Source organism: Pezoporus occidentalis, unplaced genomic scaffold (genome assembly GCF_034315485.1).
Source record: "Pezoporus occidentalis ecotype Australia unplaced genomic scaffold, CSIRO_AGI_Poc_V1 ctg10, whole genome shotgun sequence".
NCBI lineage: Eukaryota > Metazoa > Chordata > Aves > Psittaciformes > Psittacidae > Pezoporus > Pezoporus occidentalis.
The window spans coordinates 6,404,622-6,419,009 of NW_026912779.1; the positions used below are offsets into that span (position 1 = coordinate 6,404,622).

At 37.8% G+C, this 14,388-nt stretch overlaps 1 protein-coding gene across 3 annotated transcripts in view; it reads left to right on the forward strand.

Moving 5' to 3' along the window:
- The window catches only part of SLX4IP (SLX4 interacting protein), a 78,398-nt gene that overhangs the window by 871 nt on the left and 63,139 nt on the right, over nucleotides 1–14,388 (forward strand). For all 3 annotated transcript variants that reach the window (XM_062610581.1, XM_062610589.1, XM_062610596.1), the window contains exons 2-3: nucleotides 694–842; nucleotides 5,492–5,540. In XM_062610581.1, the coding sequence (XP_062466565.1) occupies nucleotides 5,514–5,540 (27 nt within the window). In that variant the 5' untranslated portion in view covers nucleotides 694–842; nucleotides 5,492–5,513. The remainder of the gene's footprint in view (nucleotides 1–693; nucleotides 843–5,491; nucleotides 5,541–14,388) is intronic.

Here is a 14,388-nt window from a genome sequence, read left to right on the forward strand (position 1 = left end):
TGCAAAGCTTGCAACAGTAGTCAAAATACAAGTTTTTAATATCCAATTTCCATACAGATATTAGCATAACATTTTTGACTTTTTACGGAACAGCTGAATGCAGTGTTCATTGAACTGTTCTATGAAACTTACAAGGAAAACTAAATGCGTTCAGCAATGCAAAAAGATAATAGCCTGTAATAAGCACTCTGGTGTTCCTCTGAATCTCTCATTCCTCTAGTTCTATGCGGTTGTGTGGTGAATGGGTAACAGTTTTGAAACTGAGTTGTTGAAAGGTGAATTGGCAGTTCATGAATGAAGGAGTGTAGACAACAATGAGCTAGAAATATACTAACTGGTTGGAAGAACAGTCTCCAAAGCTTGAGTGAAAGCATTGGAAACAGTGGGCCTAAAATTTCTGAAACTGCAGAATGTGAAGATTTTGATATGTCTCTTTATGAACTGTGTGAGTAGCTGAGTTACTTATCCCGCTTATCCCATATTGCTTATCCCAAGCTTTGGGTCAGCTGTCAGAAACTGAGGAGTGTTGGGCCTGAGCTGGACAGTATTTGGCTCCAATACCCAAGGACTGAAAGATTCTGAAAATTCTCTTTTATGTTGTGATAACTAATTTTGGACTACAAAAATACTTAATACGAACTTATTTTAGAGAGTTCTTTATAATTGACATTTGTGTTATTGTCTCTTTTTCAGGTGCCCACTTCACCCCACATGTGATAACGACACCCAAAGATGTGCAGCATGTGAACGGTTTGCAGCTGCTGTGTTAGTAGCAGTTTTCAGTTCCTGATTCCCACTGTGTTCCAAATTTGCTTGCCACTGGAAGCTGCTTCTTAGCTAAGGTAAGATGCTGTTCATCAGCTGGCAAAAAACACTTCAGCTGACTCTCTGGGAGGCCATGTTCCACTTCATGTCAAATTTAGGATTATGAAGCACGTCTCGCTCTAGCTGCAGGAAACCTATGTGTTTAATTGTAGACCATGTTTTCTTGTACGGGCTCTCCATCAAAAATGTAATGTTGAAATATTGCAAATACCATGTCAAGTTGTTTTTTTTTTTTTGATACAGAAATACATAGAGTTTCTGTGAGGAGTTTTTCTGCCTTATTTGCTTCTTTTCATATTTCCGTTTGTACAATTTCCTTTAGAGGTTTGAAACAGATATAGTATTCCATGAAACTGAGTCTTGTTACCAAATAGTAGCTATTGTAAGAGTTGTATTTCTTGTGGGTTTTGTTGTTGTTTTTTCACCACAGGAAATGGCAAAGTATTTTGGGTCTTGCTGCTTTTTTTTCCTTGCACAATTAAAAGGAGTTTTTCCTATCTTTTTTATGTCTTAATATTGGGTGTTTTTTCATTTGTGATAGTTCAGTGACTTTCCTGGTGGTTCACACATTACGTGTATTCTTCTTGTTTATCTAAGGATTTGCTTACATTCATTCTGTCTGCCGCATTTCCTTTGTCTTTATGGTCAATGCAAAGAATAGGGCAGTTGGCAAGTTCCCAAAGTCGCTTTACTCCCATGAAAAGCAAATTAAACCCGAGGTAACTTCTCTTGTGTGTATTTTCCCCTTTTTTCCTTTTGTCATTTTGTAAGTTGGATTTGGAGCAGATTTCTGCCTGCCAACAGTCCTTCTCACATTAATAGTAGCACACTTGTAACAGTAGTATTCTGGATGGTGAATTGTTATGAAAAAGATATTGGTGATGCCAGGATAAGTTCAGCTTATTCATCCATGTGCTTTGTTTGTTCTCAAGCAGGACATGAGAGTTTGGAGATGATACTCTGGGATGTTTTGTTGCCAGTCTCCTTACTATTGCTACTGTAAGGATTAATGATGAAACATTAGCAGTCTAAATATTGCTCTCAGATCCTGGGCCTGCAGCACCGTTGTGAATTGTATGCCATATGCAGCTCAAAAATTACATACGATCTAGGTAAATTATTTTCCTGAAAGCATGAGGCAAAGTACTTTGTGTTCTACCATATCCCAAGGTGTACAGGTAATTCTGTGAAAGTGGTAGGTTTATTCAGTGTTGTCATTGCTGTCATAGGAGCTCTTAGTTGATGGTGTGCTCCACAGCAAGCTGTGTTTGTAATTACACGTTTCCTAACTTCAGGCTATGTTTCTAGCTGCTGGGAGAAGAGACTAGAGCATTTAACACTCTCCTGCTTTTTGATATTTCTTGCCACTGTTTTTTCTATTTTTTATTATTCCTTTTTTTTTTTGTTGGGAGGAGGAGGTAGGGATAATTAGTAAAGTTCTAGATACAGCCTTTTATTAAAAAGCTAATCCAGAAATTCCTGAAATGCTGCCAAGACCTTTTGTTTTTAGATTCTGGTGAGTTGCGCATGTCCAGGTCTTATGGTGTTTCTAAAGGTCTGTGATAGATCTTGCTGTTTGCTTTTTGCATGATGGGGTGGTTAGTCCTGCCATGGAGTTCTTGAACACTAGAAATACGTAGAATCATAGAACAGTTTGGGTTGGAAAGGACCTTAATATCATCCAGTTCCAACCCCCCTGCCATGGGCAGGGACACCTCACACTAAACCATGTCACCTAAGGCTCTGTCCAACCTGGCCTTGAACACCACCAGGGATGGAGCATTCACAGCCTCCCTGGGCAACCCATTCCAGTACCTCACCACCATAACAGGAAAGAATCTCCTCCTTATATCCAACCTAAACTTCCCCCGAAGCTGGCTCATGTTCATTTTCTCATAGACCAACACCCCCAAGTCCTTCTCTGCAGGGCTGCTCTGAATCTCTTGTCTGCCCAGCCTGTAGCTGTGCCTGGGATTGCTCCAACCCAGGTGTAGGACCTTGCACTTGTCATGGTTAAACCTCATGAGGTTGGCATCAGCCCACCTCACAAGTGTGTCAAGGTCCCTCTGGGTGGCATTCCTTCCCTCCAGGGTATCAACCGAACCACACAGCTCGGTGTCATCGGCAAACTTGCTGAGGGCGCACTCAATCCCACTGTCCATGTCAGCGACCAAGATGTTAAACAAGACCGGTCCCAACCCCGATCCCTGAGGGACACCACTCGTTACTGGTCTCCAGCCGGACATTGAGCCATTGACCACAACTCTCTGTGTGCGGCCATCCAGCCAGTTCTTTATCCACCGAGTGGTCCATCCATCAAATTGATGTCTCTCCAATTTAGAGACAAGGATGTCGTGTGGGACAGCTTCGAACGCTTTACACAAGTCCAGGTAGATGACATCAACTGCTCTACCCCTGTCCATCAGTTCTGTAGCCCCATCATAGAAGGCCACCACATTGGTCAGGCAGGATTTCCCCTTAGTGAAGCCATGCTGGCTGTCACCAAGCACCTTGTTGTTTTTCATGTGCCTTAGCATGCCTTCCAGGAGAATCTGCTCCAAGATTTTGCCAGGCACAGAGGTGAGACTGACTGGTCTGTAATTCCCTGGGTCATCCCCTTTCCCCTTCTTGAAAATGGGGGTTATATTTCCCTTTTTCCAGTCATCAGGAACTTCACCTGACTGCCACAATTTTTCAATTATGATGGCCAGTGGCTTAGCAACTTCGCTTGCCAGCTCCTTCAGGACCCACGGATGGATTTCGTCAAGTCCCATGGACTTGTGTACATTCAAGTTCTTAAGATGGTCTCGAACCAGATCCTCTCCTACAGTGGGCCTAGGGTCTTCATTCTCACAGTTCCTGCATGTGCCTTCCAAGACTTGGGTGGTGCGATCAGAGCATTAAACAGTGTACAGCTTGTACACCGTTACAAGGAAGTCAGAACCACACTTGATTTTCACCTGATGGCTGTCATTTCCCTTTAGCATCTCTTCTGACTTAATTCTAGGATCTGCTGTTTCAAGAATTTCTGAGTTTTATCTCCTCCTAAGATTGCTCTTACAGTTGCTAGACTATAGGGGTGCTTCTATAGATAAGTACCTTAGTACCTGCTAGAATTGAAATACGGTGTCCCAAGCGGTCCAGAACACTGTTCCTTACATTGTGTATCTTGAAATTACTGTTGGTAATGCTGACAGAATTTACTCTGATACAGAGAAGCTTGCAGGGCTGTTTTGTGCAAGGGAGAATGATAGTTGAGTGGCACAAGGCATGGTATGCCAACTTCTCTCTGTGTGACTTCTGTTTGAAAATCAGTTTCCTCTCTATAACTTTCTGCTTACTGTTAACTGTGCAGCTGATAAAAGCTCTAAGTTTAAACTTTTTCAGAACATAGTTGAAACATTTTATTAAATGTATTAAACTTTATTTTCAGTAGTTACTTGCAGAATGGTTCTTATGTCAGACTCATTTTAACCTGGTTACAGTAACAACCAATTTGCTTCTCACTGTTCACAATCCTTTTACTATTTCTGTTTCTTACTGCTTGGATATTGGTATGATATAAAAAAAAATAAAATCATTGAAGTAGTTGGAAGTTTTCCTTGACTCAGTATATAGAATTGAGCCCTTGTTACTTTCATGTATTCTTACAGTTCTTTTGAAATCAGAGGTCTCAGTGTTTGGATATTTGGAAGGGAAGGACTGCACAGAAGTGTTTGTTTCTTTAGTTCAAAACGATTACTGTTGAATCTTAATGTCAGAATTAAGCTGTGTAGTTGTAAAGTGGATCTTTATCTTGTTTTGCACTTTTTAAAAGTTTAGTAAGGATAGTGACTGCATTTCATTATGTTCAAGTGTAGTGGCTGATGGAGATGCGTATCACCAGCCTGACTTGTAACATGAAAGTCTGACAGCTCTATCTCAGTACTTCACAATAAGTTGAAGTATGCAGTGAGGAATTGTATGTCTTTGTACATTCTTAATATTTTCCTAGTACGCAGTGAGGAATTGTATGTCTTTGTGCATTCTTAATATTTTCCTATGTCATCTCTTACAAAACTGACAATTTTTGTATATCTTACCATGAGATTAATCCCTTAGGAAAAGGAAACTTTGGAGTGTAGAAGGCAGCTCTAAGTGTAGTTTCTGTTGCATGTTACCTGTTGCAGGCAGCAGCTACTGACACTTACTTTGTTACTTGATTTTGAAGCTTGAGCTGTGATGTTTGGGTGCGTACATCTGCCATTATACTGAAACCCTTGTTCACCTGGTTTTCTGTTGAAGCCGAGGTTCTTCCCTGCCTGTTGCCGGCTGTTCCTGTCCTGTGTGAAAATAAAATGTTATTGTATTTTTATTTTTTTTAATTCCTGGGTTTTCGTAGGTATAATTTGGTACCATAGGGCCCATTCCATGTCTGCCTGAATCCCAACCTTGTGGGGTTAGCAGGAAGGACTTTCATCTATTTAACCTAATTTTCTACCTTTTGACAAGTGAATCTTTAGCTACCATTTCTGTGGTAGTTAAACCCAGCCGTTTCAGTGCTGTGACCACAACTAGTGTCAGTTTATGGGAGGAGAAAGGGGGGAATAAAAAAGCAGCTAAAAACCTGTAATCCAGGTAGAGTTTTTCCTCTAGTGCTTATCACTTTTAATTGATGTTTTTACAGGACCAGCCTACACTGACCTATCATGGCATCCAACAAGTTTGTCATTAAGGTAAGCTGCATGTCATAGCTTTCATTGCAAAAAAAAAAAAACCCAAACATCTGTTATACTGCTTAGAATGTGTGTGCATTAGTTTTAAAAGTTTATGGTTAAGAGGAGCGTTCTTCAGGCTTTGGCCATAGTAGCATATTTTGCATCAGCTTTCCTTTGGTTTTGGAAGCAAACTTTGTGAATTGCTGCTGTATTGTGGCAGAGTGTGTCTGAAGTCAGCTGAAGATTAAAATCATGTTACTAAAAATGATCGCTTGTGTAGTTTGAATTAGAAACTGCATGAATTTTTCGTTAAACACTATTTGCTACCTGAAATAAAATTTAGGGTTGATTCTTGCTGTAATCTCACAGTATTATTTGTGTACGTCCCAGATAATCTAAGAGTTCTTGGTCTAAGGCACAGTAATGTTCTTCAACTGTTTATCACAGTCAACTCTTTATTTGCATCTTTTTTGCCTCTTAGCCCGTTTTTCAGGCAGTAGCTGTCTTGCATCCAGTAAAATTACATATAGTAAAATGGCATTGCAATTTATTTTGCAAACAGCCTCTGACTTTTGGATATGTATTTGAAGAGCAGTGCTTTTCAAAACACTCTGTAATGAACATAGCACTTCATAATTCTTCTAGTGTAACTATATCAGTTTACCAAAAAACAAAACTAATTATTCAGTAAAAATTGTGAACTTTCTCTTTAGGACCTTTTATCTTGTTTCTGTGTTCTTGTATGTCTAGGGTAGTTTAGGTAATGCATACATTTCAAAGTGATTAGCACAATTTATTATTCTCTTGAAAATGTGAGGGTTTTTTGCAAGAGGTTTTTTTTTTTCACAGAATAGACTTTTTCCTCTGGAAGAACTTGGGGTTTTTGGAGCATGGCTACAAAACCCATCCTGACTGATCAGCTGTTGAAATTTGGTTTTGTGGGTAACCAACCTGTTCAGAAAGCAGACCAAACAATTTTTGTGTGCTCTGTGTTCTTTTCCAAGTAAAAGTGCTGCCATTTAGTGGGACAAGTGCTTTAATTTTTTTTTTTACACATGAACACGATTGTCAACCTCAAATTGACAGTATCGTGTCTGTACTATTCAGTGCTTCTGAACTGATAAAGGAGTTAGGAGAAACACTGTTGATCTTGAGCATATTTTAGCAGATACACTGAGTCTATATGCCACTGATGTTGGTAACAACAGGAGCTGAGGCTGAAGGTGTTTTTTTTCAGCTGAGAACTCTTGATATCATAAATTTTGATGTAAGTGCCCAAGAAAACAAGTAGTGTGAATTTGAAGTAATCTTCACCAGATAAAAAGCCTGAAGACACTTGGTTAATGACTTGCATAAATGAACCAGCTTGCTGGTTCAGCATAAACACTTGGTTGGCATTCAGCATGTTCCCTGGCAATCGCTGAGTAATTTAACATCACTGACTGAGCAAATGGATAGGTTCTCACTGAGCATACGTTTGTAGGGAAGCAGTATTGCAGATAAACTTTTGAGAGTGCTAGTGAGATAGAACTTTATTTGCTTTCTGGTAGGATTTGAGAAATGAGAGTAAGTTTTTTCATGTACTGCATGCTGAAAATTAGTTTTGCCTTGACTAAAATATATGAAATGTGTAAATATGTGAAAAGCTGGTTGGAATTCACTTTGTGCACAGGTGTGTAGCGTTTTGCATGTTAGATCAGGGATTTTGTATGTAAACTTTTGCTTCCTTACATTCACTGGATTTGTGTTCAATGTGAATATTTCCTTTTTCAAGACTGTTCAATTTTCACATAAACTTTTCAAGGAAGATCCCTTTTCAGAAGCTTCTTCATTAAAAGGAAGAACATACTTTCATCCCTCTGCAGGGGGAATATAGAGACCTTGTTAATTTAAGGTTCCTTATGTTTGAAATTGATAGGTGTATTTTACTGAGTTTGAAAAGGTTTATTCATGCCCTGTATTTTACGTTCTCTACTTTTAAGCTTTTAGATTTTGTAAGCAACTCTTGTGTTAATCTGTTTGGTAAGGGAGCAAAAAGTGAAGCTTATGGGTCTTTCAAGCCTTAACTGATGGGAACGTCATTGAGAGGGAAACACCTATCGTGTTTGATGGCTTTGCTTCAGAATGTTTTATAGAATCTCTCTGCCTCCAGTGTAATGGTCAGTTATTGTCAGTAGAGGGAGTAGTTGGCCTATTTTTGAAAGGCGAGCCTAAGCTTGGTTTTATGGACAATTAAGAGCTATTGAAATAAAATAATTGATTCAGTAAAATAGCTTTAAACCTTAATATGAAAACTGTAGTTAGGTCCTAAGCACACTTTCTTCACTTGCCAAGTGGCTGGATGCCACAGTGTTGTGATATGCAATAGATAATATTTGATGCAAGTTAATTTGATCAGCAATTTTCGGTTTTGAGGGTATTGATACTTCATAAAGTTCTGCATGGTGAAATACCCCCGAATCTGGAAAATAAGACATATGAATTTAATTAAGCTTTCTGTGTGTGTTGCTATAATATTTTATTGCTGTTCTGAGAAATAAATCTTAACTTTAATTGGTGAGGCTTAAAGCAAAATCATGAGGTCTATATGGATTTGAAAAATAATATCACTAGGGTCTTGTTTAAAACTTTGGACAAACTAGAAAGAATTGCTTTTCCAGAATTGTGTAAATTGACTTTATTCATGCCAAGTTGCAGAACTAAATATAGTATTTTTTATGGCTGTAATAGAAAAACTTCATTTACTGTTTTCTGCAATTCTTTCATTTGCCAGATACTGAAGACTTTTAAGTTGTTACTGCATTTCAATAGCTCCATGCAAAGGGAAGTTTTTTTTTTTTACTTTGCACTTTTCTACTTTGAGAAATTAAGAGCTCTGTTCTGTCTCAGATTTGTAAACATTTGCTAGCACATATCTTAGATTAAAATAGTTATAGTGTCAATGTTCCCTCCATCATCTAGCACACTCTGCAATCTATTTGTCAGCAGTGTTGTTCCTTATCAGTTTAAATTATTGCATGCTGGAAGTGAATAGGAAACATTTTGGTCCTTCCTACTTCAGACTTTCTGCTTTAAATTGTAAGTTGCTCTGAAGCAGCAAGTGTGTTTTTCTGTTTCATGTTGGGAATTAAGATGGAAGTACTGGAAATGATCGAACAGGAAGATGACAGTATGGCTGTAACGTGGCCAATTTTCCCCTTCATTTTCCTTGCGTTTGTATCCTTGATGTTTTTTATGTTGATGCATCTTAATGTAATCATTAAGATACTGATTTATAGCCAAGACATCTTAACATCTGTCTTTACATATCTTAGAATGCTTCATGCAAGAAAGTGTGCATAGAAAAAATGTTGATTATAGGCCCTAACTGTAGGTAGAAGGAAATGGAAAGATCATCTTCCTGTCAGCCAGTATGCTAACATGTATTTACAGTGCTCTATAGGTAATTTTAGTCTCTGTTCACAGATACGTAGAAGGTGTTACTGTCTTCCCTCTGGATCAAGAAAATGAGCAGTTTATTTTGAAGGGGCCTTTTTTGCTATTTCCATGCATGTTTAATCATGTTAATGGGTTTCTAATGCTAAAACTTCACCATTTCTCTGGCCTTTCCATGCTTTCTTTTTTTTAGTTACTAGTTATAATGTAATATAGCAATAGTATGTCAGAAATGATTTCTGTATCAGATAGGCCTGTTTGGATGGTGCTTACATGAATCTAAGTGGGTTAGACAGATTAAAGTTCACACTTCTGTGAAGTACGTGCTCTGAATAGAAACACCTATTTCTGTACATGTTTTGCTGTGTGAGAAAGTGGTGTGCTTATGCTTCTTGCAAGTTGGTTGGAGAGAAGAAAAACCTAGGGAGATGAGTAGGTTTTCTTACCTATATTTTTTTATTTTTTCTGATCTCTTATGGTGAGTAATGGAATATAATAAATGCATTTTACTGCTAGATGAAGTCCATAGATACATGAAAGCAGTGTTTCCACTATTGATATTTATCCCTCTGACTTTCAATTCCTTTCTCCTTCTGCTAGCACTTTAATCTCTCAACTCTCTATCCACTCATCATTTCCCTAGGCTTGAAAATTAAGGAATATTGTTTAAAATTACTTTTCCCTATGTTGTGACTGCTCAGAGTTACTAGATTGATACTACAGATGCTTTACTTATATACATAGCTTTGAACTCTCTAGCCTGAGAGTTAGATTTTTCTAGAGATTGCTTAAAATACCTAATAAATACAATATTTTCTGATGTCCCTTTCTTTTCCCCATTGCAAAACTGAGATATTTGTATGTGAAATGGAGTAACCTGGTCTAGCAGAAGGTATTCCTGCCCATTGCAGGGTGGTTGGAACTAGATGAGTTTTAAGGTCCCTTCCAACCCAAACCCTTCTGTGAAATTCCTGTAGTTGGAATACTCACAAATGTTTCAGTACAAATGTGCTAATATTAGGTGTTATGCAATTAGGTAGAATTTGTACAAGTATCTTAAATCTTAAAAGTAAGATACTGGTGTTCTCTAAGCTGATTAAAGGTTATTGAATTTTATGTGAACTGTGTGTTTTTATATTGGCTTTTTTGGTCTTTGAAAGTGAAGAAATAGCTATATTAACCATTAAATAGTTATTTTCTGGAGATGGAGTTCTCCTGGAGTGGCATTGCTCAGAACAGCTATAAATACAGGTGGTTGGAATTGTTATTACCAAATAACATCATACACTTCACTCAGCTGTGATGTTCATTCTTATTTGAATGCATAAAATACGATACTTCTCTGAAAGGGCTTAGAAGTTTTAAGGAGAAGGTAAAAAGAGACTGTGGGGCAGGGGGAATATGATTTAAAATAGGAAGTAGAAAACAGTAATAATGTGTGGAGGGACACCTATTTAGTTCTGTTTCTTAACTCTGCATTTAATTCCCAATTTCATGGGACCAGATATGGGATGATTAAAGTGATGAGTATATAAGTTCCAGAAGAAAGAAAAGATGAAGGGGGGGGGGGGGGGGGGATTAAGTACACGATCTAATTCAAAACCTCCTGGAGTTAATGGAAGTTTCCTCACTGACCTCAGAGGGTTAATTTTCAAGCGTAAGGAAATGATGAGTGGATGAAGAGTTGAGAGATTAAAGGAGAAATAGGAAGCCAGGGGGATAAACATCGATAGTGGAAACACTACTTTCATGGGGATCGCTTCAAATGAGGAATAAAAGGATGGTTCAACTTCAATTACCAATTCAGATAAATCTGATTAGTTTTAAAGTGCTAGAAAATTGTTTTTTGCTAACTGTGAGCATTATACAACTGTGGCAGAGATATGGCATTCTAAATACACAGCAAACCAAGTGATACTGTTTTAATATGTAATTGATTCAAAGATGTCATCTCTATGATATTTGCCATATGCTTCATTTCTAACTAGCACCACCATATTTTACATCTCCACTGTTCTTTTTCTTGGAGATCTTGGTGCCACTGCCTGCTTGACCCCTAAGTCCAGTGGTGAAGGAGGGAAAGGATGCGAAACTTCGAAGCAGACTTCAATCTCTCGGGTTCCGGCAAAACATCAGGGCTTAGCAGAGGTTCTGCTTGTGATCACTGGATGTCTTTAGATCCTGGGTTAGGCTTCCGCTGGTGCTGTAGGTGAGATTCTTCAGCTCTGTCCAGTGAGTTCAAATGGAGTAGGCTGGGAGGTAAAGAGATCCACATTTCATATACTTCCTGGTGATGCTGTGTATAAACTTAGTATCATGAAAATTTAATACAAAAGTTTAGTATTGTTTTGTGTTGCCTCTACCCACCTAAAGCATTGTGGATTGTAATGTGGAAGTTATCTTAGTATTTGATATATGGGTGTGTTCTTACTGGACTGGAGTAAAAGGGAGAAGGGAGACTGACAACACATTTTTATTCTTTCCTTTGTTTCATCTACATAGTTCACAACTTCCTTAAAAGGTGTTTATTTTTAAAAGCAAAACTATAGCTCAGCTTTAATTTTCAAATGAAAGCTTAGCTTCTGGACATTTATGTTCCCTGCAGCACTTAGTCAGCCATGACTTTGCACTCTTTCTTGACTCAATAACCAAACTTTTCTGTAAGTGATGGTGCCACAGGACATGGCACTCTATTTTGGTATTCTGCTGCAGTCATTACTAAGCATGAGCATGGGATGACGCTCAGCTGTTGTGGAAATCTTTTAAACTGCTGATAAAATGATGACTCATGGTCACCTGATGAAAACAGATCCATTACCATGACTCCAGAAACTTTAGATCCAGTGTGTTTCACTTCCCACACTAGGTCTAAAAGGGATGATGATGCATTTATTTTCTAACAGTTGACAGCTGCTCAACTAAGCTGTGATAGTGTGGTTGGCAAAAACTGTAATTTCAAGATGTTATTAATAATTTAAGGAACTAAAATCTGTCTGAGCTGTGAAGAAGTCACCAATATTATTTGCAGTGTTACTTGGAGAGTTTTCTAATCAAATTAGACGTTTTAGATTTCATTTACCACTCCTCAGTTAAGTTCATTTTACAGTGGATCTGACCCAAACCTCACTGAAGTCAGTGGGATTTGGATCAGAGCCTGTAGTTTATTGGTGCCACATTGTAGCTTAACTAAGGACATACTAATTTATTTCATAAACAGACTTTCTCAGTTCAGTTTATCTGTCATTTTTTAAGTGCAGCCTGTTTGTCTGTAGTCAATGTCTCAAGAAGTTAGGTTGGAAAAACAGTGAAAAATGATACAGCCAAATAATAGAATCAGTTTTAATTCCAGTATGAAGAGAGGAAGAAATAAAAGGTAGAAACAAGATAGATTTCTTAAATGGTATAATATTAGTCATACGAACTAGCGGTATTGAAGAGGCAAGTAAGATTTAGTAAAGAAATTTAGTCATAATGTCAGAAACACATTTAAGAAACAAGCTACAATATGCAGTGAAGTGATATCTCAATTGACAAATAAGAAGAAGCCCATAGGTTCAGTTATTGTTACAAAAAAATGATAAGTGAAGATAGGTCTGGCCCAAGCTGTGATGTCTGTACCTTTGCACATCAAAATAACCTACTTTTGCTTCCCTGCTCCATGGAATGCTGTATTTTTAATAAGACCTACATAAAAGACAGTTCTGCCTTTTTACTGCAAAATGGTATTTCTGGCTGAGAAATTTTCACTTAGGAAAGTGGTCTTGATCAGATGCAGACATTTTTCAACCAAAATACTGACTTCAGCGATTTCAGTGGTTCCGAATGATCTCTTCCCCCTTTCTGTGTACACTTTTCTAGAGAAGTATGGTCCCTTTATGAAGCCTTAAGAGCAAGTGTTACCTTTCTTGGTTTTGTACTGCGTTGTCTTTGTAGCGTCACTGGGGCTTCTTTGCTGTTTCTGCTACCTGTACAGTTTGCAGACAAATCCTCTTGTAGGAAATCCTCAATCTGCAAGCTTCAGTAAAACAAAGATTTTATCCCTTTTTCTGTGTAACTTGTCACATACACATTAAATAGCACATTGCATCAAATACTTGTTGAAGAATAGTTGTTAATCTTGAGGTAGAGTGAGGAAAAGAACAGAAGTAAGGAGGAATGACAAGTGGGTTTCCTCATGAGAAAATGTGACATAGACACAGAACATTTTCTCAGCATCTTCATATTGTTAACAACTGAAGTTTGAGCATATCCATAAAGGTACTTCAAGAACTCTATCCTCATGTTACTCCAAAAACTTGTATAATAAATAAGCGAAGCTAAGCACTGTTCAGTGTGCAAGGTCCTCTTTGCAAAGCCCTGCTTAGTTTCCAGGAAGTAGTGAGGTGTCTGGCATATCTGACATCACTCAACTGGTGAAACAATAGTTTACATAAGATACAGTTAAATACAGCCTTTCAAGTTCAAGCCAATATTCTCCTATTTTAAACTCAGAGGGTCGTCTTTCTGCGTTGACTATACCAGTGATTTAATAGCTTGCATAATTAACCAAATACACATGGTTGTGGTTTATCCTGCTTTGTATCACACAGATAAAGGCTGATAGAAGTGTATAGCTCTGAACGTAAAATATTTGCTGAACTAGAGGGTTGGGAAAGAGCTAAGTCTTGGGCCATTACGGAGGATCTGTTCAATGCCAAGATACTAGGATTTGACAGCTGGCAGGGTCATGCAGTATATAACTTTCCTGTTTTTATTTTGACATTCCTGTAGTATAAAAATAGGAAGGAGAATAATATAAGTAGTGTGCTTTTTGCCATAATAAAGTAATCTTCAGTAGTTTAAACCAAGGTTATAAGGAATTATTCCCTTTGTGGTATTGTCTGTAAGCCTTTGGGTCTTACTTTGTTGGGGGTTGAACTGTCACATAGTTGCAATAATTGTCTTGGGGAATTTGCAGACGTTTTAGAGGAGGGGAGTAAGTTTGACACATCAAAAGTTGTAAATGAAGTTCAGAACTTTAAAAAGCAATCAAATACAAACATATTCTCACCTCAAACAAATGTGAGTATTGAGTGTTTGCAGTGTAATATGAAATAGACTGAATAGCAGTGAATGGTGGTTAAATTATCACTGGCTGCCATGGGAGTCCCAGCAGAGAGAAATCTTACAGGAATATCTAGAATAAAATAACAACATTGGTTTATTGATTCCTTAGAATTTGTCATTAGTTTTAAATCTTGATGTATCTTTTTCATATTTCAGGTAATTAAATATTTTACTTTTATTGTTTGGTGAAAACTGTATGATGGGGTGGCTAGAGATGACTTAAAAAACATATTGAAAATGTCTCTTTACCTATATCCTTTCATCCTAATGATTCTCAGGAACTGTGAGTTGATTTGTAGAATATCTGGATGATACAGCTGGGGGT